General features: G+C 35.9%; 3 protein-coding genes across 4 annotated transcripts; all 3 read right to left on the bottom strand.

Annotated features, from left to right (window-relative positions):
- Positions 1-82: 82 nt before the first annotated feature.
- On the bottom strand, positions 83-4,616 carry bond (james bond). Its single transcript, XM_066743099.1, has 7 exons — positions 4,312-4,616; positions 4,051-4,148; positions 2,774-2,964; positions 2,515-2,607; positions 2,391-2,447; positions 1,335-1,577; positions 83-1,216 (listed from the first exon to the last, which is right to left on the bottom strand). The coding sequence occupies exons 2-7, from the start codon at positions 4,109-4,111 to the stop codon at positions 1,058-1,060; spliced, it is 804 nt and encodes a 267-aa protein (XP_066599196.1). The 5' UTR covers positions 4,112-4,148; positions 4,312-4,616; the 3' UTR covers positions 83-1,057.
- Positions 4,617-7,730: 3,114 nt separating this feature from the next.
- LOC136783175 (very long chain fatty acid elongase 7-like) lies at positions 7,731-10,839 on the bottom strand. The gene is made up of 6 exons (XM_066743098.1): positions 10,328-10,839; positions 10,135-10,255; positions 9,825-10,015; positions 9,662-9,742; positions 9,346-9,529; positions 7,731-8,635 (listed from the first exon to the last, which is right to left on the bottom strand). The coding sequence occupies exons 2-6, from the start codon at positions 10,193-10,195 to the stop codon at positions 8,283-8,285; spliced, it is 870 nt and encodes a 289-aa protein (XP_066599195.1). The 5' UTR covers positions 10,196-10,255; positions 10,328-10,839; the 3' UTR covers positions 7,731-8,282.
- Positions 10,840-12,586: 1,747 nt separating this feature from the next.
- Positions 12,587-20,555, bottom strand: LOC136783120 (very long chain fatty acid elongase AAEL008004). 2 transcript variants are annotated; one of them, XM_066742981.1, is made up of 4 exons: positions 20,075-20,555; positions 15,057-15,136; positions 14,705-14,976; positions 12,587-14,604 (listed from the first exon to the last, which is right to left on the bottom strand). In XM_066742981.1, exons 2-4 carry the CDS (start codon positions 15,103-15,105, stop codon positions 14,077-14,079), a joined length of 849 nt encoding a protein of 282 aa, XP_066599078.1. In that variant the 5' UTR covers positions 15,106-15,136; positions 20,075-20,555; the 3' UTR covers positions 12,587-14,076. The 2 variants fall into 2 exon arrangements, with proteins under 2 accessions (XP_066599078.1, XP_066599079.1); XM_066742982.1 differs by lacking the exon at positions 20,075-20,555 and adding an exon at positions 15,470-15,838.
- Positions 20,556-23,119: the final 2,564 nt, after the last annotated feature.

Genomic DNA, 23,119 nt, shown 5'->3' with positions numbered 1-23,119 from the left:
CGAATTCTACTCATTATAGTCGATAATCTCTCTCGTGTATGACAATTAATCTACCAATGTTGAAAAAATAATAAGAAGCACAGGAGAGAAGAACAATTAAGCAATTTATTATTATTATCACGAATTAAAATTAATCATTACATAACTTTGTGTACAATTGGTGCAGACTTTGTAAGATTAAAGGATCAATATATAATAATATATTTTAGGTTGAATCATCGCCGATGGCATATCGATTTAAATACATAATAATTTATTTAAATAATTTAACCGTTAAAATAATACATATATGTAAAATATACCATCGGTGAAGAAAGTGCATCATCGATTTGTTCAAATGTATACGAACGATCGAATCATTGACCGCGCTATATAACGGATCGTGAAGAGTTTGAACAAATTAATGACGATCGTAGGATCATCTTGAGCGGCAAATAAAATCCTCAGGGTGTTGACTTATCGGTGTGGAGAATTTCTGGGACGCGAGAAAAAAGTTTGTATGCTTCAGCCGCGAACTATGCAATTTGCGGACTAGGGAGAAAAAGCGTTCCGGATCTTTTTTGCACTTGTGAACATTTTAACGTAGGCGATTTTCGCTATGTAACGATAATTAAAGCGCCGCTACATTTTCGTTTTTTCTCATCGGGTCGCAATCCACTTTGAGCACTCGAGGATTCGAGCCTCGGGTATAATCCAGTTCGATCAGGACTGCGCTCCTTTCTTTCGCCACTTTTCTGTTTTTTCTTCCTTCCAGCATGGAACACTTTAATGCCAAAAGCCTATCGACTTACTTATTAGTCGGACTCCGCTTCATATTTCAGCCAAGCGCGAGTGAAAGAACCAAGCTAAATGGGTCACTCACCATTCTTCCTTCTTAATGACTCTACTCCTTCTCTCATTATACTCGCTTATTTCGGCGAAATGTAAACACGAGTAGTGGAATCAATATTGGTTCTCATTATCATTTCGTTTGCTTGTATGCTTGGCAAGATTCTTCGAGCACCTCTCCTTTTCATTTCGGCTAGATGAAACTAAATTTAATTTAACGATCCACTTTTTAAGCTTGCTTCTTCTTGTAGGCTTTTCGGTAGAAATCACTGAACAAATAGATGAAGATCACTACGTTTGTCAGGAAGAAATAGGTCAGAGCTTTTGGCATTCTACAGTCCATTGCCAGTGTCATGATCAGATAGAACAACATAATTCCAAACTGCACCTAAAGTATATGAAATTAATTAATTTATTGCAATTATTTTAATCGTTTGGAAGATATTTAGAAGTAATATTAGAAAGCTCTTTGTAAAAAAGAAAATGTGTTTTTGATATTGTCATACCAATTGGATGCTCGTCATGTACTTCTTCCACCAGAGGTACTTCCTATACTGTGGTCCCAGAGCAGCAATTAGGTAATAGGTGTACATGATGATGTGTACAACGGAATTCAAGAAACCAAGAAGCATTCCTTGTTCACCAGGTATGACCTTGAGGTAGCACCAAGAAAAGAAGCAAGTGATCGTGTGGTGGTAGACGTGAAGGAACGACACTTGATTCTGTTTTTTTCTAAGAACGAAGAATACCTGAAGAAGAAGCAGCAATGTTAATTTGTACGTTTCATCTGCTTTTCTTCTTGGTTCGATAAAAGAATTGAAATTTTTACATTTTCTTTAAACCAGATCAATAATTTGAACATGCTTCATCGAATTAATTAGTTGTTTTAATAAATTTTTAACGAAGATTAATCAATCATTTTTATTTAGTGTTGATTGAATTTTAATGATCAATGATTATGATAGCTTCCGAACGCGATCGAATCGACTCTACTCGATGTCTTACTGCCGCCTGTTTTGCATTTTATGAATGGTGTACGTGAGGCAATCAATTTACATTAACTCGTAAAGTCATTATTTTTACGTCACAGATTCTATTCCTCCATGCTCTTGTAACCTTTATTTGTGGAAGGGCTCACTGTGCGAACAAATTCATATGGAATAGAGGATCAAAACAGAAGGATTTCTTGAAATTTGTAATAATTATTTGAGTCGTTCCTCCTAATTGCGACTCCTTATACATATTATTTCAAAAGATAATTATTCGAGAAATTTAATGTCTTTCAAAGACTAATAAAATGCCACTAATTGGCCAACCCTTCCGCTCGATTTAAAAATTGGATTGATCATATTCAAAAACTTGGGACTTTATTGCATCAGGCCTTTGTCTGTACATAATGAAACTATGCATATTAAAATCATCCCTTGCGACAGTATAGGAATATTAAACTGCTAATATCCAATGATAATCTTTGATATTACTAATCGTCCAACTCTTTATATCCAATTAAATTTTTGACAATTAGTTCGAGTATTTACATGTTTAGTTATTGATGTACTTACCGTATCTAAAAGTTCAATGATCTTTGCAAAAAAGTACCACCAGGCACCCCTTGATAACTGCAACAATATAAGACATGTGAAAATTGGCTATAATGTTAATTACAGATTAATATAATGAACGTACCATGGCTTGTATTTCAACAGTTTCCTGAGTTTCACGAGCTGCACTGTTGCAACTACCCCCAAATATTGCACTAAAAACATTGACATTCCAAGCCTAAGAAACAAACAAAAAAATCTGAAATATTAATACAATAATAAATAATGGTACATGGGACATTAAAAATGAAAACTGATTAATTACGAGAAGCAAGATTGCAGATTGGCTTTCCTGATTCCCATCGTACATTAGAATTTTTAAGATAAGGATAAATGGTACTTACCAGAGTTGACAGCCATATACTGAAAACTACTTGAAAGGCATTATACACAATCATGAGAGTATTAAGCTGAAAGGCCGGCCTCTTTTCCATCATCTTTGGTCCAACTTTCAATACGAAGGTCAGGTACGCTGCCAGAATACATAAAACTGGTCCAGGTGATCCCATCAATGGCCATGAGTCCACATTAGGATCTGGCAAAATTAGGTGAGGTTATAAAAATTATGCTCGATAAACAACAAATTATCCTACGAGCAGTGTCAACGACTTTAAATATGATCTTCCTGTTGGCATTTTACAATCACTCGAACCAAAGTTTGATCAATGCTTGTTTGAGTTTCTTTTGAGAGTCTTGAAATTCTTATGAATTATTTATAATAAGAATAATAGAAAAAATATTTAAATAAACACTTTGTAGCTTCAAGTTCGTGGTATATATGTTAAGTATTCCAGTGACAAGTTTGTACGATGAAGTTCATATATTGTGAATTAGATTTATTGCCGAAGAGATGACAGGTTTAATGTGTCGATTGGAGCGAGAGACACACGTTGAGTTTGTATCGAAGATTTTAGTGTTGGTATAATGCGTTGTGGTGTATCAATGTTTTGGTGTATAGCCTGTCCCGTTACAAATCTTAATTTCTCCACTGAATTCTTGTCATCTCTTTTCGAAAGTTTAAGAGCTAACTAAATGTTTGAATGCACTCAAAGGTCCTTCTGAATATATTGGTTTTGATAATTTATTAGATATAATCAATAAATATACAAAGTAGGTCATTATCAACTAATTGTTATTGTTAATTAGATTTAAAATAAGTCTGTACCATAGTTTGCAAAATGAAATATTATACCTATTTTTTAGTTGTTAATATTTTTTGTTTCTACTCAATGGAGGCGATCTTGGAAAGAAAAAAAGAAACACTTCCTATATGGATTTTTAAGTAAAGTCTGTAACGCGTTATGTGCGTAATGTGTAAATGATTTGAGTTGTTCGTACATGCTAAATTCTCAGGCATAAAATCCTTTGGAAATCACTGAAGGACTTACATATAATACCAAGATTATCCTTTGAATAGTATTGCGCAGCTGTATTAAAAATTCAAGGACTAACACGTCTATGTAAATATTTAAATAAAATCAATAGCATTAGTGTCAATCAAAAGACAAATATAATTAATAAATTAGCATCAGAGTACACCGAAAAGCTTGGCAAACAAAATACCAAGAGGGTGTGTGGTTCCCCAACAATTAATTATTAATTTATATAAAATAAAATTTACCTTTGTGATTTTCCAAAATTTCGTGGTAATTATCCACAACGAGTTTCATGATATTAGCCATGCTTCTATCGATTGGCAATTTTACTTTTCAAGAAAAACTGTAAAACGAAAATTCGTTTAGGCTTTCTCGTAATTTACAAATAATAAAATTGTTGGTAAATGAGTTCTAATCGAATGGAGTTTTTAATGTAATATTAACAACACTGTACGATAACTCGAACTAACATAAAAGCTCCAGGATTGACGACAGTAGAGACTCACTTTTGAAAAAGGGACAACACTCGATGCTGGATTAATCGATGAAACTGTACAATTGATATTTTGTCTAGTATTTTCGAGTGAAAAGATCTGGCGAGAGCTGGAGAACGGATGAATGACCGCGCCGGACGAGTAGAAGTCGACGAGTGCTTCCTCCACCAAAAACTGATAGTCTCCAAGTAAAAGAGTCGAACGAGATGACCGCCCCACCGATGATTCTGTTTTCCAGTTCTCAAACACTCCGATGTGACTAGACTCACGACTGGCTCAACAAAGCTGCCAGAAGCAGGGAGATCCACTGTCGAACAAAAGCTCCACAAGCTTTTATAATATTTTCTTGCTCGTTCATTAAATGTTAATGATTTTTTTAAATATTAATGTGCAATCCCCCTCTTTTAATCGCTCCGATAGAAATTCAAGCGGAGACCAACCGTAATACGTACCCTGGTCAATAATATACATATAGAACAATTTATTTGACGTCAGTAAATGATTCTTGATTCATGTAAAGTGATTATAGCAGAAAGTTAAGGAGGAAAAAACTCAACCTTTTGGATTTGGCTCTGATGACTTAACGATTCTTATTTCCTGGCTGATTCATAGTATTTAGAGATTTTTACATATTGTTGGAAAATGGCATATGTTGATTATTCTAGTTCCAAAGTTGCTTTTCAGCAGGTTTTATGCCTAGTCCATTTGGATAACGAGAATCACTCGTTGAACAACTGTCTCTTTCAGTCGTTGGATATTCGATCCGTTATTTCTTAGCTACTTTAATAAGATATTTATAATTCGATGACGCGTGCATGGTGCAGAATAAACTACATTCTTGGAAAATATCACGTTTAGCTTTAAGTATTTGTCCGTCGATTGTAAATCTGTTTGACCGGAATAACCCAAAAGAGACGATCTACGTGAAACAGGAAGTAGATTTATGAAGGAGACGCAGTATTTTGAAATTCTTTGCACGTTGAAACCTGGCGCATACCTGCACTTGGACTTTATACATGTAGTGAAACTTGTCAATGCTTTAAATCATATGTTAAATTTAATTAACCTTATTTGTACTTTCTATCCACTTTTTACTAACCCATTTAAATTCATATCTATTTATCATTTCTTATATAGAAAAACGAAAACAGTGGGAACAAATGTCCGTTTCAGGTATGTACGTTTATATAAAATAATTTTTCACTTTTAATAAATATAAACAAATTTCTTATAAAAGGATGTTAACGTTTCTAGGACAAGCTCAAGCAAGTCAGATAATTTAGAAAAGACTTTTGCTTCTCTTAACCAGGATACAATAATATTACCACGTAAAAGTGTCTATCATAAATCATGTAGAATGATCGTCTGCTGGAATGCAGTACTTCAAAAAGATTAAAAAAAAAATTAAACAACAGAGTACGCAGGTGAATTCGATTTTTCGAGATGGTCATTAAAAGAAACAAAAAGTAGGTTATAGCGTTTAGATTTTCACTTACACATCTATATGCAGTACTGAATAAATTTTATCATCTTTCGATGCCCATTGAAAATTCCTTTCAATAACATATAGATTAGTTTAAAATATTCAAGTAAATTATTAATTTTTCGAAATAAACATATAAAAACGATTGAAGGTACAGAGAGATTCGTTGGACCAAACCAATATCGTAAAGATTCAGCAAAATATTTAGGAAGCTAACAATCTCTTTGTACAAGCAATAAAATAATATGAGGATAGGAACGAGCTGTATAGTATATTACCAAGGTATAATCAGTCTTGCTTTAAGTGCTGCTTAAAAATTTATGAGAGACTAGAACAGTTTGCCAGTGAGGAGAGTTATTCGCCACCAATAAAACGTGATATGCTGTGCAATGGAGAACGGTATGAAAAAAAGTCTAATGTATTCGAAGACAGCACCCTTTTCTTTAGAGGCACGATGCAAAAGTTGAACCGTTAGACCGAAACGGAACTCTGTGCCTCTTTTGAACCATCGTGGAATAGGGAGAAAGAGAGAATGAAAATGATTCTTGAAACGTCAGAAGCGAGAGTCAAGGATCATCGGAATAATGGATTTGGTTTTAAATCTGTAACGAAACCATGTGTGCCACATTTGCAAACGCAATCGATCACATATTGCTATAGGTGGTTTTAATTCCTACTTCCCTTATCTTTATTTATTAAATCTCTCGTATTTGATCATTCGTCCATTTCGAGATGCGCTGCCATTGAAGCTGAAAGTTGATGTTTTCAGAATCATCGGACTAGTGTTAAGTGAAATGTTTGGATGGTTCGTGTAACCGATCAAATATTAACTCTCCGAATGGGGCTTATCCTGCTAATGAGACTATTGTATAGTCATAAGTATTTGTCTTGAAAATATACAAAAAAAAAACTTGCATCATACTGTACACTTAATATTATAGAGTAGGCATAAATGTTGATGCTTTTGTTTTACTTGTATGAAATAAACTATAAACCGTTTCCTGCTTCTTTAAAAGTATTCCATGGAATATCGACCAATGGAAAAAGTTTCATTCTTTCATGGTGGAAGTAAGAGATACTTGTAATTCCTGGGATGAAATTGATAAATAAAACGAGGAAAACGATACTAGCGTTCGAGTTTGTGGATTCTCAGCATTGGGTCAAGTATCCAAAATTTTATTTAAAGCATTCAAGGTCGAATTTCTTCAAATTGATTAACCCAGAAATCTGTAGGAAACATTGGTTGTTCGTAAGGATGAAGCTGGACGATGGGAGAGTCGTCTGGTATGTATGTACATACATATGCGAACGAAAATTGGTCGATCGAAAATGAAATTCTGACGCGACCTTCGAATGTGGACTAGGTGGTCCAAAAGGAGGTAACGGCACCGTTTCAAATGTGTACTCCGAGAGCGGTACCTGCTACACGTATACCTCTCGTCCTCCCCTCTCTTCGGGTTAAACCACTCTCGGATGGTACCGTCGAAAAAAAAAGTGGGACGCCTGGATTTTTAACTGACAACGGTAATTTTGCTTCCTCGATACCATCTCCCCTGCCTATACCTCTCGATTGAATTGTTTAGGGCATTAAAATTCCATTCAGAATCCTCGACGATCTCTAAAGTATCATATTGGGTTAATGAAGTAGCACCATCTCCTTGTGTTGCAGCACTCGAGAAATCCACCCGTTAAAACTTTTTTATTAATGCTAATTTGTCACTCTTCTATCATGAATAATATTTACAATTTATTTTATTAGCGAAGAATTTAATGCATTATTTGAACCACCATAAAACTTTACATTCGATATCTCTATGCTTAATTCACTGCGTTCTGAATCGCCGGAGAAAGTAACACTCTTAGCTTATAGTGTCCTCAGCAACGATTTATACACTTGTACCTTCCAATTACAAAGTAACGATTAACTAACAGTAGTGTAATAATAATATAGAAGCAATATTAACATTGTTTATTCTTTATTACAGTTTTAATTTAATTCGAACAAGGCTATATTTAAAATAATAATTATAATTCACTATCAGGTCTTCAAGGTATGTAGATGGGGATACAAATTTATATATAAAAGTAATTGTTAATAATATATACGATCTTCTGCTTTAAAAAAATTGTTTAAAAACATTCATAACTCGAATACAATAGTCGTGTATGATTTGTGTATAGAAAAGAGGGAGAGATATTCATCGCATTGCGACGAATGGATAAAGAAAAGCAAGCTGGTAAGAAGGAATAATAAAAAGAGCAGATTACAGCTATCGATTGATCGTAACGTAATTTTATTAACGTTTCGTGCGGCTCTGAATGGGGGACGAGCATTGGGAATATTTGTGCGCGCGAAGTGAAAATGAGTACGAGTGGCGAGCTTAAATACAAGATGAAACCAGGAGGAGTTCCCAGTTTGGAGTGGTTAATCGAGCTTGCACAAGCTCGATTATTCGTATATTATTTTCTTTATAGGCTTTCTCTGGTGCGTGCTTCATTATTATTGCGTCTTGGGCTTGCCATTCGCAGCTTCCGGTTGTGTCACGCCGTTCTGCTCGCTTTTGCTCGCCCCTTGGGCCTTGGCCTTTGGTTTGGCAATGTACGTCTTGTAATAGAAGTCTCCGAAAAGAACCATCATGAAGAGATTCTGAGGGATGAAGACTGCTGCTGGCCATCGTGGGAAATCGCAATCCTTCACCCAAACCAACTCGCCAAAGTGCACCATTAACAGGAAGAATTGGAGCAGCTGCAGCTGGGTTATATATTTTTTCCATTTTTGGGGTTGGCCAATCTTTAAGGACGTCAACAGGTAGTGGGTGTACATCACCACGTGGACGAAGGAGTTTATCAGACCTAACATTTGCAAAATGTATCAAACTCTGCAATTTTTATAATTTATTTTAATGTATTCTATATTAACTCGACTGAACGACCTCATTAATTTTCATAAATGAACATTGCTTGCCATTGCTTCACTCTTACATTATTTTAAAGTTCATCTCTACCTGATACGTGTTAGATTAACAGTGATTTTTACTTACAGTTATCACACCAAATTTGGTACTTCTTTGTAATTTTAATATTTCAACTGCTATCTTTTGAATATTCAATATTAATCGGAATAAAGGCTTGTTTGGATATATAATTACAGAATGTGAATTACTATATGAACGGTCAACGACTTTAACGTGCCACAGACTTACGTCATACAGTTACAAGAAAAATAAGAATGTTTGTAATTCTGGAATGTACATCGATAATTCATTTGTATTGGTTAACCTGGGTCAAGGTAGAAGCTTACTTATTTATGGTAATATTGGAAAGCTAATGCGATTAGATTTCAACTTTATTTAAAAAGAGACTATTAAAATTTACCTAATCATATTTATCGAATATCAACTTGTATATTTATTTTTAGACCATTGACAAGCATGTTCTTACCTTTCAGATTACGTATTATATATATATATATATATATATATTAAAACAAAACAAACAAACAAAAAAATGTAAAACAAGCTATTTAATATATTTTATTTCCAGCTTTATTGAACGATCCTTACCTAGAAAAGTTACATGGCCACCAGGAAGATATTTGACTGCTCCCCAACTACCCATTACCATTCCAGCATGATGGTACACATGAAGAAATGACACTTGGTTTTGCTTCTTGCGAAGAACGAATAATACCGTATCGAGTAGGTCAACTATTTTCACCATAAAGTATGCCCATACAGTAGCTGCAACCTTATTAGCAAGAACCAATTAATTATCCTACCTTCAATTTTCACTTTCCTTATCAAAAAAATATTATTTACACAATAATAATAAAAAAAAAGAAAATAATTTCAAAGAGTTCCAATAACTTTATAAACATACCTCAACAGCTCGGGGTGTATCTGAAAAATCTACTGGTTCACACACGTAACTATAATCACTCCACCACCCTAATTGTAACGCCTGTAAAATAATTACAATAGATTTTTCAGTGTTTTTAAAATTGGAGAAAAATTGTAAATTTTTTATCCAGTTTTCAATTTACCTTAAACAATAAATAGGCACTCAGTACTATTTGAGTGACATTATACATTTGCATTATCCTTTCCAACTTGAAAGGTGGTCTGCTGGCCATAAGTCTTGGTCCAAGTTTTTGAACAAAGTATAGATAAAATGCTAAAAGGAATATACCTGGCACTGGGGAACCTATGAGAAACCAGTCTTTCGTTCTGGGATCTGAAAAACAGGGGTATTACAGCTGTAAATATTTCCTGGCAAAGTTAAATAAAATTTATAGAAACATCTAAATTTACAACATTGCGATGTTTAAATTTTATCAAATAACTTGACTATACCTGCAACATCCTCGTTGAGGTATCTGTAACCTCGAAGAAACGCGCGTATAACAGTGGCCATCCTTTCGAGTCTGTCGAATCTTTAGAAATTGGTGTGCACACACTGGAATCCTCCTGCCGTCTGTTGAAACGCCAGAAATGATTGGCCTGTGATAGCACAAGGCAGAAAGTTGGTAAAATAATAAGCACACACCCTGCGATAGTACGTAAACTCGATGTAGTTGGCTTTTTCGGCGATCAGGAGAGTCCAGCAGCTGCAATTGGTTTTTGGGACTCGAGATTCGTGAAAAACCCTTCGACCCGCCCAACCACCACAAAACGCCAAGAGAGACTGAAAGAGCGCACTTCCCCTCCGTCGAAAAGTCTTCACTATTGTATTATAATTAAGTTTGTCCGAGGAAGCGTAGTTTGCCCCCCAAACACTGCGCGAGCGCGATAAGTTGTTTGACCTTTTCCGGGTACTCGCAGTCTTAGGTGGCTCAAATATCGCAAAATCAACTGGTGCTACATTTATCAATTGTCTTTACCCCATAAAGAGATATTAGTGAAATATCAGCGAAACACTTGCATATGCTGAGCCCTCGACTCGTACTCTAACCGATTAATATATCATTGTACTGAGCGCTGCTTGTGGTTTCTCAATTATTAAAAATTAATATTTTAATCAATTTTGGCTCTTGCCTGCCAATTTTCATTCTTTTTTCTATAAATTGAATCATCGCTTCCTCATCGAATTCTATTTTGAAACTTGTTTAATGTTTTATTGATATAAGCAAATAGTTGTAAGACTTACGAAATACATGAATAAAAGATTGTCAAATGTGAAATAATTATTCTTTTTTCGTTTTCAAGGAATTCGAGAAAAAATCCATCAGGAATTACAGCTGCATAGAGCGAGTGAAAGTTTATTTGAAAATAAAAGCACGATGAAAGAGAAATAAAGTCAACGCTTTCCCGCTCTAATATTCGATCGATGGAATGATTTGCACACAATTCACTGTCACTGACCGCGTAAAGTAATCACTCATTCATCGATATATCCAGGGAAGAAAAGTAGAAAATAGCGAGGAAAAACAAATAATCTTTTACGACTTCCCTTGGATAATGGTCATTAACATGGCATAACACTTTAAACAATATCTCCTTAGTCGCGTATTATGCAATATTATTATTTTCTACCTTTTAAAAATGAGCATTCACGCTCGCATAAAAAGTTAAGAAACGGTTAAAGTACCTTTCGGTTATACATAATTAAGTGTAAATGCTGAAATTCATAGCGAGCGAGCATGCGTAAGAATTTTAATTGATACATTTTAATAAATAGTGACCCAAAAAATTGTCTGTTTTTGCCCTTGAATTCGAGCTTAATTCAGTGCTGAATACTTTGTCCCAGTTATGTAAGATCGTAATTGATATTAGACAAGTTTAATCAGTTTTTACGCCAATTCCAAAGCGAAGTGCTATTGGTGTAAGTTGTTTTTAAGGAAATTAGCTTGTTTTCCAGATGAAGATAAGGGTAGCTTTCAATAGCCCTGTTAGTCAAGCTTCTAATTTTTGTTTCAAACAATTTTTTCTATTATACATTAATTCTACAAGATTTTAGGGACTGATTAGACTTTAATGTTAAACTAAACGACAACTCTGATTTGCAGTATGTGATCCTGTATCAATTTTCAATGAATCTTTCTAGCCTTTAGTTCTAGGCACGATTTTTAAAAAACTTATCTTGAATAAGAAACGACAAATTGATGAGTGCGGAAAAATGCTACTATACCACGAATTCTTGATAGAACGACTGTAATGTAGAAGATATATATAGTATACTCTATCAAGCATAACGGAAGTTTATCACGACTTGCTAAGCAGATCCCGAATTAAATCGAAATTTTAGTTTCAGCACAAATAAAATTTATTAATAACACGCACGAGTAAACTACTTTTTATAATATATATATATATATAGAACGATTTGCATAAGGAGTGATGTCAACATGAAAAAAATTAGAGGAACGTTGAACAGCGTGGATATTCGAAATTTCGCGCCGAACTGGACGGATGGATTGAATGCGAAAGACAGACGGTTGAAATTTAGCATAAAGCGGAAGTCGGGGTCCCCTGGGTCCCACGGTCCTGACCTTTAACGACGAGCAGCCGGGAATCCGTGAATATTCGATGATACGCAGTGATTTGTTAATTTTATCCACCTCCACTAATGGTACAATGATACCATTCTACAGGCCCAACTAACCCAGCAATTATTTATTAAATTAACAGTTAAGCAAACTGCTGAAAAGTTTTCTTTTATCTTGTCTTACAAAAAAACGTAAGAGAAAACCTTATCTCTTCGATAAAAATTCTTGTTAATATAAATATTTAACGACATCGCGATAATGACTATTACGTACTGTGGTTAAGGTTTAAGGTTACAAAGGTAAAAAGCATTCACACACTGTTATCGTGTTGTATTACATTTTTATTACAAACAATTGTCTTCGAGGATACTAGTTAAAAAGATTATCGAATGTATGTTTTTTTCTGCCTGCTTTTATCCATGATTTGTCAACGTGCAATTAGTACCTACAATCACACTAATGTAAAAGTCCTTAAATGAAGAATTAAAAAAATAAAGGTCGAAAATAGACGCATCGCCGAATGCAAACATCAAAAATCAGTCCAATGCGAGAGAATGTGTGGCCAATTTCTCTCTATAAATGTCAAAACCAACGACATACACTCTTTGAATATTAATCGAAAATTGTATTATTACAAAATTGAAATTTCATTATTTTAAATTAGTAGTCTTGACCTTTGGTCTATATAATTTTTAATTTATCAATTCGATTATGTTAGAATTACATGAAAAATTTCATGAAACATTAACAAGCTCTGTATGAAATTACAAGAATATAATAATGCTCGATTGTTTTCATAGTTGTTTGAAACTTTGGCAATTAATAACATGTGTACAACATTACAATTATCTTTAGCTTAATTTATTGAGAGAACAATTCTTACGTTGTAGAGCTTTTCGCATACCTAAAACGGCACACGCGAGACAGAACTTGTCAATATCTATCTTATCGACATTATTTATGAAAAATAAAAACAAATATTTAAGAATATGAGAATTACATTGAGCTGTGGATAACAGCCTAATCTTCAGTCGGTAACTAAAACAAGTAATTCGTCTTATTTCGTAAATATCTTTTTTCATTTTATATAAAATTGAGTACAAATTTATCGCTTGCAAAATTCATATTGTCATTTTTATACAGCGCGAATAATCAATTTTTTCTCGCTATAGTTACCGATATATACCTATAGTTTTTCCTTATTCTCTTTTCACACGAGTCAATTTATCTAGTTCACTTAACTGATATCTGATTTTCTTAGAAAAAAAAAAAACAGCTGATTGTGAAGGATCTCGTAAGATAAGAATTAACACCTTTTTTCCTTTCAAATAAAAAGACACACAATGATTAGATTTAAAAGAAGGGGAGAAGGAACCTTAAGCGGAACACACGTAACTCCATCGATCGCCTTAAAAACATAAACGGCAGTTCCCTGCTTTATCGATTACCGCTAAAATATTATCAATATCGTTATCGCCAGGGTTGAATTATAAAAAGATCGTTCACCCAAAATTATCGATCCAATCGTACATTTAAATTGGAACCAATAAAATCATTTATCTCGAAAAGCGTATTAAAGGCGAATAATTGAACGATCAATATTAATCACTAACATTAGTAATTAATAATTAATGTTGCAATATACCATATAAATTTGACAGATATAAAAATAGTTGGAAAATAGAAATGTCTGGTTTGTACGCATGGTCTTGTGCAAGGACGCTTTGGCGCGTGAAGCATTAGAGAAAAAGCTTGAGAGGAGCTTTTTACTAAAAGTAGTATCGAATTTCTTTTGGTGCACAGGAAGCTTTCAATCCGACTTCTTAGCCTCGCCATTGGCTACTCCGTTGCAGAGGCCGTTGGCAGTTTTCTCGACGGATTTTTTCGATGGGGAATTGTAAGTTTTAATGTAGAAAGAGCCAAAGAGGTAAATGAATAATCCAGCGTTGAGAGCCAGGAGGAAGGAGAGGGGTTTTGGGAAATTGCAGTCGGTGAATAGCATTTGACCGTTGTGCCAAAGGATAATGGAGAACTGGATCAGTTGGAGTGACGTCAGGTACTTCTTCCACCAAAGGTACTTTTGCATTTCTGGTCCAAACGCTGACAGCATGTAGTACGAGTACATGATGATGTGAATGAATGAATTTATGACACCTAGAAGAGTTGGATGACCACCTGGCACGTATCTCACTCCGATCCAGGCGCAAATCGGCATCATTGCGTGGTGATAAACGTGCAGGAACGTGATTTGACGCTGTTTCTTTCGAAGGACGAAGAACACTGTGTCCAAAAGCTCGATGAGCTTGCAAACGAAGTATGCGTAAACGCCACGTGCCATCTGAAACAGAGAATTAATTTACTTAATATCTTTTGTTGTTTTTTAAACGTGTGGAGAGATTTTTCATCATTTACGAATGAAAGAATTAATTTTTAATCACCCTCATGGATTTTGGATTGATCGTGTAGTCGACTGGTTCGCACGTGAAGCTATAATCGCGTAGCCATCCAGCATCTAAACCCTCGTAAACGAGATAAATGCTCACAAGAACTTGAATGAAATTGTAAAATATCAGAGTGTTCCTCAGTGTATATGGTTTCTTATCGCGCATGTACCTGGGTCCTGCATATAGACTAAAATACACATAGGTCACGACAATAGTGATAATTGGTCCAGGACCGGATGCCAGGAACCAGTCGTTGGTTCGAGGATCTAAAATCAAAAATAATTAATAAATTACTTGCGTGTTATTTTACCACATTTTTTCTTGCAAAGTATCATAATAATACTACCATTCCTGTTGTATATTACGTCCTTTAACCACTCTACGGCACTCGCCATGATTTGGTATTTTTATATAATCCACAGGAACCTGCAATCAGAGCGACAAAGTAGTAAAAGAAGGAAAAAAATGCAAAATTGTAAATATGAACGAATAAAATGTATTATACTTGTCACAGTAATTTATTTATGAAAATTCTCTCGTTTGAAAATTGTCGAGCGTTTCTGTCGTGGGATTAGTTTTTTTAATTAGTGCCTATGCATGTATACATAGGAGAACTTGATGATAAAAGTAGAAAATGATTTGTTCCTCGCAGTCTCATTTGCAATAGAAAATTACGAGTGGAGGGAATTAAGCTAGTGAGGGGGAGAGAGAAAAAAGTGGCTGAGATTCGAACGAAGCGCTATTGCAAAATCTGCATACGTGACAATTTTGTCCTTGGGCGGTGAAAAAATAGCTGCATCCTTCTAATTGGCTGGCAGGATTAACGGGCGGCTGCAATTAGGCGTCGAGCTCGCGCGCGCACTACGAATTTTTCTCTTTTACAATTTTTCCCGACACGAATTGGCCGTGCAAATTGGCTCGTGTAATTGTCCTTTTGTGTCCAGGAATTGTTGCAAAAGCTAAATTACCGAGCCAACGCGATAATCACGCCAATTTTCGTCAACTTATCGTCCCTCGTTGATTCAAAATTACGCTATTAAATTAACATGGCGCAATGATTTTTTGTGCCAATGATCCTTAGTGTAACGAGTATCCTGCTATACTGACAAAAATTCCTTTCTGTCACCCCCTCCACCCATAAATAATCTCTATGGCTCTAATTCTTTTATTTGCATATAATAATCTTCGATTTGAGAAAATAATTCATCTACCGCACCATTGAATAACAATTTAGCAACAAAATAATTTGTATCAAAATTTTCTTCAATTTTTACATGTCTTTTTAATTATCGAACGTTTCTGTATAATCGGAATCGTCCTTCGTTAAAAAAATATGATTCAATTATGCGTTTGATAAATTTATCTAAACAATTTTCAATGACAGTTCCGCTGACTCACCAATAATCGTATCATCGACAGGACTTTGACGTCAATTTAAAATTGCTCATCGTTCCTAAAATTATCCCCATACGGAAATTCCAGACCGGATGCGATTAAATGCTACCGCGCGCGTCATTGAGAGTGATTCTTTTTCTATTTTTTCCCCTTGACTTTGTCCGAATGGACCAATGGCATCGCACGGGGGTTCGCCAGATCTCTCGAGGTGCAGGCGATTCGAGTTTCATCAAGGTGAACCACGTCGTTAACTTCCCGTCTGCAGGTATTTTCAATTGTTCGCACGAGTTTACTCACGCGACCTCACAAAAGCTGTCATTTTTTACAGCTTCTACGTAGGCCAAAATTTTCAGCAACACTGTGACGAGCATTCTCTAGCTCCTATGACGTTTCTCATTCTCTTCTTCGTCCTTTGCTTCATTAATATCGATCATCGAAGCAGCTGAAAGAAATTCCCATTATCCTCGACCTTCGTTCTGTTAAACTGTTTTTTCCTTCTTTTTTTTAGCATGAGAAAAGAGTCGAAACGTCGTTAAAACCGTTAAAAGTAGAATATGGAACCCGGCAAAAGCTTTGCAAAAGATCGGAGAGCCTAGGATTATTTGATTTTTTCAGCGATTCCAACGAGCACCGTTTCGCAAAGCGAAAATCGATCGGTTTATCGATAGTTTTCTATGTAGGAGATAATTCAATAAAATTTCCCGTGACTAGAGGCTGGCCACTTACGACAGAGCTGAGGTCGAATGTCGTAACGAGAAATTACCGAGTGACGATCGCTTTCTAACAACCAAGTCCGATCGTTATCCTGCGCCCCTTTTATTTTCACTGTGCGAAATTCGTGAGGAGCCGATTGTCGGTTTAGATATACTATATATACATATAAATAGTGACATAATTGACTTTGTTATTTCCGATTGACCGAAAGATCCACTGCAATTAGACGCGTCTATTGCAACATTTATTTGTTCGACTTACTCTCCTGATGCTCTTTTATTTAATTTAATATAATTCTTAACATTCTCTTCCCAATAATTAGCGAGTAAATTTGTTTTCTTTTTGCAAAATATTAATTTAACGTTACTCGAGTGTAAAGAAGGTAAATAGCGAAGAAAATTGTTTGAAAGACGTGATATTTTATTGTCATTAAAAAAAGTTATCAGTGAATGGTCCACTTGGCAGGGTGCAAGGATTCATCCTCCCAGTCTGAAAGACGAAAGTTGCAAGTCACCAGGGAGGAAGTTGTAAGGAAAACCTGCAAACCGGTTCGAAGGTTCTTAGGTGCAACCTGTCCACTCGCGACTATTCGACGAAAGGGTTTAGATACCTCGGAGAAACAAAAACACATCGAGAGGAAAATGTCTATAAGGAAAGTCGAGAAGAATTCGCTAGCTCCTTGGAGGTTCTGAAATTAGAATGGAATAAATTTATGTTGCGCCATTATAAAAAATCCAGTCGCAAATTTATGAATTATAAAATTATTATCGTGTAGTAATAAAGAGGCAGATATTCAGCAATAAAAGCCTCGTCGTAAAAAAAACGAAATTCATCGAGTCGTTGACATGTAAATGTCGTGTGATAACGGCCGAGTATATGAAATTATATTTATTTTTCTACTAATTATTGGAAACTCTGAATAATTTAACAACAACTTGGAAAATCTTCGTTTTACCGTCAAAGATCACCTGTTTTCCAGCAACTATGATTTGTTCTTGGTTATTGCGAAAGAAGGTGGATCTGGAGTGAGAAACGAGTGGGATGATGAGGTGACTTTCCCCTTTAGCGGAGAATCGACCTCAACGAGGACAGGACTGCACGTGGTAACTGGAATTGTTGCACTCAAGGTCGTTTGGATCACGATGAGTGCAACCCTTTACATATACAAAGACGGATCTGTGCCCTTGATCGCAAACGACCACTTCACCTTGAAACGAGTTCCGAGAACACGTACGAATTTCCTTCAGACTGCATCTCGAATAATGCACTCAGAAATGCCACGAGCGTAACCCGAATAATATTTTTCACTCTGAAAATGGATGATAGGTATAATTTATCTCTAGAAATCCCAGATAAGAAATCACGGCGCTTTGTCTTAGGACGAAATCTCGACAGCTTGATACGAGACTTGAGGGGGGGGGGGGGGAGATGCCCTCTCTCCCACAGTCGAATATTTTGCCCCTAATTAAAGAAAAGACGAGGTACTGCTTGTTCCGCGAGCCCACGCTATAGACACTGATTTTCTAAAATATAATTATTATCCGTGTCACGTCACTATAGCTGGTTCGTATAGACGACCTTTAGAAAAAGAGTCGAATATATAGTAGGAGAATAAATTGTATTCAGATTTGTGCGTAAGGGAAAAAATCTACATTATTTAATGCGCATTTTCACAGCTTTAAAAGGAACAAATTAAAACAAAATTTTACATGTCAGTAAGATTCATTAATAGTTGATTCTCGACTACGTAAAAGTGAAGCTCAAACGACCCAATTATTAAAATTCGTGGAGTTTGTACAGGATTCCCAATATCAGCTTTATCATTCGGCAAATTCAAATTTGCAGCTTGCAGCGTATTTATGCAATTGGATCGAGCAACGTTCCTTTGCATTTCGACGAAGAAAGAAAATAAATAGCTGCATTTAATTCGAGAGACTTTCGAGAGTTACGCTGCGAGTTTCAAAGTACGTGATAGCGGATCGTTGGCCGACGACACACGGTCTTTGCCTACCGCATCAAGTTCTCTGCATACATTGTTTCCCCTGTTATTGTTACGACAAGATTTCAGGCGCGTAATCCGTGCGAGCATTGCGGTTCGATTTGCATGCGGTATTATAATGCTTTGCGAGGAGTCGCAGAAATTTTCTGCTCCATCGAATCCGTGGCACACGCGCTACTGCGCGGACGATTTCTTTCTTGTCGCGTCGCTTTCCGGGGCCTACCTTCCACCCCCCCCCCCCCTCCGTATTTAAATTCAACATTTATATCCAAGAGGGATCACTAACCTCCGAATTATGTCACGAAAAAACCTCCCTCGACTTTTATCAGCGTAAATCTAAACGGTCCGCCGCGGTCTCGACTTTCAACGCAAGGGGATAAGGTCCGAGCTGGACAGATGCGAGTGTGCGAATATTTTTTTAACAAAAAATCGCCTCTTCTTCAGTTATCTATACTCACTGCGATGGATCGTCCCTTGTTTTTCAATAATTCAACTACTTTTTTTCTTTCTTTCTTTCTTTAATTATTTAATGAAAAGCTTTGACAGCACCGAAACACGGTCGATTGTTCAGCCACAATAAATACTGAATAATCCGAGAGATTTTTGGCTCGCCTTATTACCCTCGACAGAGACCTTGAACGATCAGACTTGCGTCAGTTACGTAATAGAGACGCAACTACAGCATAACACAAAGTTTAAATCGGAGTGTCGCAAGTTCAAGCGAAGTCGTTATAAATTTTAATTAGTTTGGATTTTGCGCTAGATTTTTGCAGGATGTGTTAGGTCGGAAGAACGAAATGGCGCGTCATTAGAGGCCCGATCGGCATCACCGATTTTCTCGGACATCCTGAGGAATCCTTAACCGTCCATTGTCAGTGCGAGTTCCTTTCCTAAGCGCCCATCTCGGTCTCTTAATAAATAGCTGTATGGTCAACGGCAACCTTTCCTTTCTCGCTACTTTCCGCCTGTGACCTCGTGGCGATTTTTATGTTTCTTCGATATTATCCTCCTCCTCCACTCGATTCTCTTCCCTCTCTAATCGCTAATTGAAATTTCATAATTTATCAAAAAAAAAAAAAGAAAAGAAAAAATCAATCCACATCTTCATTATTCCTACTATTACGTATCGCACTTAAACTTTTACTTCCTGCGAGGCTTCCGTGACGAACGTTCCTGGGACAAAGTTTTCTCTGGACTTTGTCCATGAATTTTAAGAGAGCTTTCGACTCTCAATCGAGATTCTAAGGATGACATACCTGTTGAACAGTAGCAACTGCGAGGCAGGAAATCCTCCGCTGAAGGGAGCACGAATCCCTTCCGGTTTCTATCGAGGAACCAAGGTCCCGAGAGGTTCTTGGATCAGGGGGGGGGGGGGGAGACACACAAAATATTATCTCCTTGAGAAACGATGCACGTTCGACGTACGATCGTAGCACATTCGAAAAGTTGCACGAGAAGATTGACGAGCAAGGATGAACGGTGGTTTTGGTGTTAGATAAAGAGAGAGAGAGAGAGAGAGAGAGAAGAGGATAGAGTGAGAGGGGGGATGGGGGAGGGAGAAGAGTCGGTGGTGAGGCTCGGCGAACAAGTCGAGGGACTTTTGGAGAACGCGTTGCACCGGAAGTAGAAAAGGTGTGCGAAAGAGAAGCGTCGACGTTTGGACGCCTGCGAGACGCGTCTGGTGGAAGTCGCGAGCAGCAAGACTGGCCAGACGTTGTCGTGGCTGCTTGATAAACTCCTGTTAAGGGTTTCAAAGGTGGGGGTAGATAAGAAGCGTCGGAGGAAATTAGTGGTCGCGAAGCCGCTGGAGTGGTGGGCACAGCGGGCGCTGAGCTGAGTGCCAGTCGAGTGCGACAGCCTCTCCTGCCTACCTGGCCAACTTGCTGCGATCCGCGAACCGCGAGGCCTTGTCCCATTGCCAACCTCTCATCCCCCCTCTCCTCATTTTCAGTACACCTACGTCCCCACCTCTCCTTCCAGCAAGGACAACCCCGCCAATCTTAAGGGTTGCCGTTTTTGCATTCTTTTTCCTCTCAATTACCTTTTTTTCTTCTTTCATTAAAAATCCTCGTCTCTTATTTCTTCCTCATCGCACGTTCGATCCTTTATAGGTTTTAATTTGCATTTAAAACGTCTTGGATTTTCAATAATATATATATACATATGTTAAGATTATTGGTATTTCCGTTGGTATTCAATAATACGACGATGATCCTCGTGTTCTTTTCATGAACTTGAATCCCACGAGGGAAATGCACAAGAGTGTTTCTTATTTGTTCCCTTTTTCGTAAACAGGTTTTTCTTACTTCGGAAGTTCATATTTTCGCTTCAAGTGACTTTCAACAAAACCTTGGACAATATCTCGTTGCACAAGGAATAATGAGCAGTGCCTAGGAGCAGCCACCATAATTATGCATTGCTTTTCTTGGTTTCTCGCACAACGAATCATTGATTGTTTCTTCTTCTTCTTCTTTTTAATTTTAAATAGCAGCATGCTTGATCAGTATCATTATTTCTGGTCCATAGGAATTGATATTGGCTGAAAAATGATTCTGTGATTCTCTGGGGAAAAATCGTCAGTCCTGAGGACTCCTTTGACATCAGTTATGGAATTGTTAATATTACTGGAGAACGATGAAGAACTGTTTCTTTGGCAAAAAAATAATTTATTCCAAGCAATTACATAAGAGTTTAAATCACCATACGACCAAAACATCTTTTAAATAACTGAAATCAACCATTCATAAATATGAATGTCGTGATAGTTTGAAGACAATTAATATCCAAGAAAATATAAGCTATTGTATAAACACGAAAATACTTCTTTAGTGCTCAATGTTGCAATTTTGTTAACATGGAACACCTTGTAAATAAAAGAAAATGACGAATAATATTTGTTTCGTACTTATGATAGTGCTATATGTTTTGAGAAACTGTGAATAACACATCCATTGACGTATTTTGCGTCAGAAGTCATTAGGCAGGTAAATTTATCCACAATTTGGATTCTACGTGAAATACCCACAAAGGTATTTCACCTGGAGCAAACTAGAAATGTTATGGAATGAGATATCTCTTATTTAAAAAATATTGTATGACTGAAATGATTTTGTCCTAAATTATTTAGCACGTTTGTGTATTGTTACCAGTGAATAAATATTTTGCAAAGCTTTAAACCATGTAAATGATTTAATATTAACTGATGATAAACGTTAATGATTAGTAAATATAAAATTATTTATTCGAAACCAATATCCACCATTATTTAACACCTTATTAAACGATTAAAAAATAGAAAAATTGCTGAGAAAGATGGATGCAGTGGTTTCATTGTAAGCAAATAACTAAACTTCTTTCTTAACGATAAATTAGTTCAGTATGAATATGCATGCATTTTTTTTGTATGCAATTTCCTATCGAATAAATTATTACAACAGCCGAATCTCTCTCAATTGCACGCAAGACAGTGTTGAAGTATTGACAGCTTTATGGAGTGTAAATATTGTAATCTAATAGACTGTTACTCTCTCGCACATCTGCGACCAAATAAAAAAGCAATTAACATTGCTTCTAGTATGTGCAACTATGCACGTGTTCAGATTACACACTGGTAAATAATATTAAAGTGCTATGAGCGACCTAAACGAAAATCTACTATAATGCACTCACTAATTTACGTCCAAAGACCAATGATATATTTCATATCGTTTAAAGGAGTCTCTTTATTACTCAGTAAAGTCTTTATTAATTATTTATTCACACAGAAATCATGTTATATTGATTTTAACCTCAGGAATTTCCTAAGTTCAATCTAAATCACTAACAAGATTCTACAAGAACATTATGAATCCAGTTATGATCTCTGCTACTTAAGAAATAAAAATGTTATTTATTTTTCATTACATTTATTAGCTAGAGAATGATAAAACTACATATTTAAGGTTCATTAAAGAGTATGTCTAAATAATTATAAAAATGTTATTGTAAAAAAACATAATTTTGTTTCATCATACTTACTGTTTTTTTCCAAGATATTAAGCAAAGCGCAGTTAGTCTGACAATGGTTTAAAAAATATAGATGTGCAATTTCATTTGCATAATTATTTTTATATGAAATTGTTTAAAATAATGCATTCCTTCTGTGGCTCGTATAAATGCACCTACACCATACATTCATAATCACTGAATTTTAAAACCATTAAATTTCAATGATCAAAAATGAAAGTTTAATGGAAACACATTTTATGTAAGCTCTCAATTAGTCCGAGTATATATATGTAGAACCGAAATTAGTTAATTTG

The sequence above is a fragment of the Prorops nasuta genome, unplaced genomic scaffold (genome assembly GCF_024137725.1).
Source record: "Prorops nasuta isolate Cenicafe-Biocafe unplaced genomic scaffold, Cenicafe_Pnas_1.2 PNAS00032, whole genome shotgun sequence".
NCBI classification, from domain to species: Eukaryota; Metazoa; Arthropoda; class Insecta; order Hymenoptera; family Bethylidae; genus Prorops; species Prorops nasuta.
The sequence above is the reverse complement of the archived record's forward strand: the minus strand, read 5'-3'. Positions and strand labels throughout refer to the sequence as shown.

Excerpts from the sequence above, each read along its gene's own strand:
- bond (XM_066743099.1), bottom strand. The coding sequence starts at position 4,111 with ATGGCTAATATCATGAAACTCGTTGTGGATAATTACCACGAAATTTTG. Across the intron at positions 2,448-2,514 it reads CTGTTGAAATACAAGCCATG|TTATCAAGGGGTGCCTGGTG; the intron begins GTACGTTCATTA and ends ATATTGTTGCAG. Across the intron at positions 1,217-1,334 it reads ACATGACGAGCATCCAATTG|GTGCAGTTTGGAATTATGTT; the intron begins GTATGACAATAT and ends CATATACTTTAG.
- LOC136783175 (XM_066743098.1), bottom strand. The coding sequence starts at position 10,195 with ATGGCCACTGTTATACGCGCGTTTCTTCGAGGTTACAGATACCTCAAC. Across the intron at positions 9,743-9,824 it reads GTGCCTATTTATTGTTTAAG|GCGTTACAATTAGGGTGGTG; the intron begins GTAAATTGAAAA and ends ATTATTTTACAG. Across the intron at positions 8,636-9,345 it reads TGGCCATGTAACTTTTCTAG|GTCTGATAAACTCCTTCGTC; the intron begins GTAAGGATCGTT and ends TGCAAATGTTAG.
- LOC136783120 (XM_066742981.1), bottom strand. The coding sequence starts at position 15,105 with ATGGCGAGTGCCGTAGAGTGGTTAAAGGACGTAATATACAACAGGAAT. Across the intron at positions 14,977-15,056 it reads CGTAATATACAACAGGAATG|ATCCTCGAACCAACGACTGG; the intron begins GTAGTATTATTA and ends TTTTGATTTTAG. Across the intron at positions 14,605-14,704 it reads TCAATCCAAAATCCATGAGG|ATGGCACGTGGCGTTTACGC; the intron begins GTGATTAAAAAT and ends TCTCTGTTTCAG.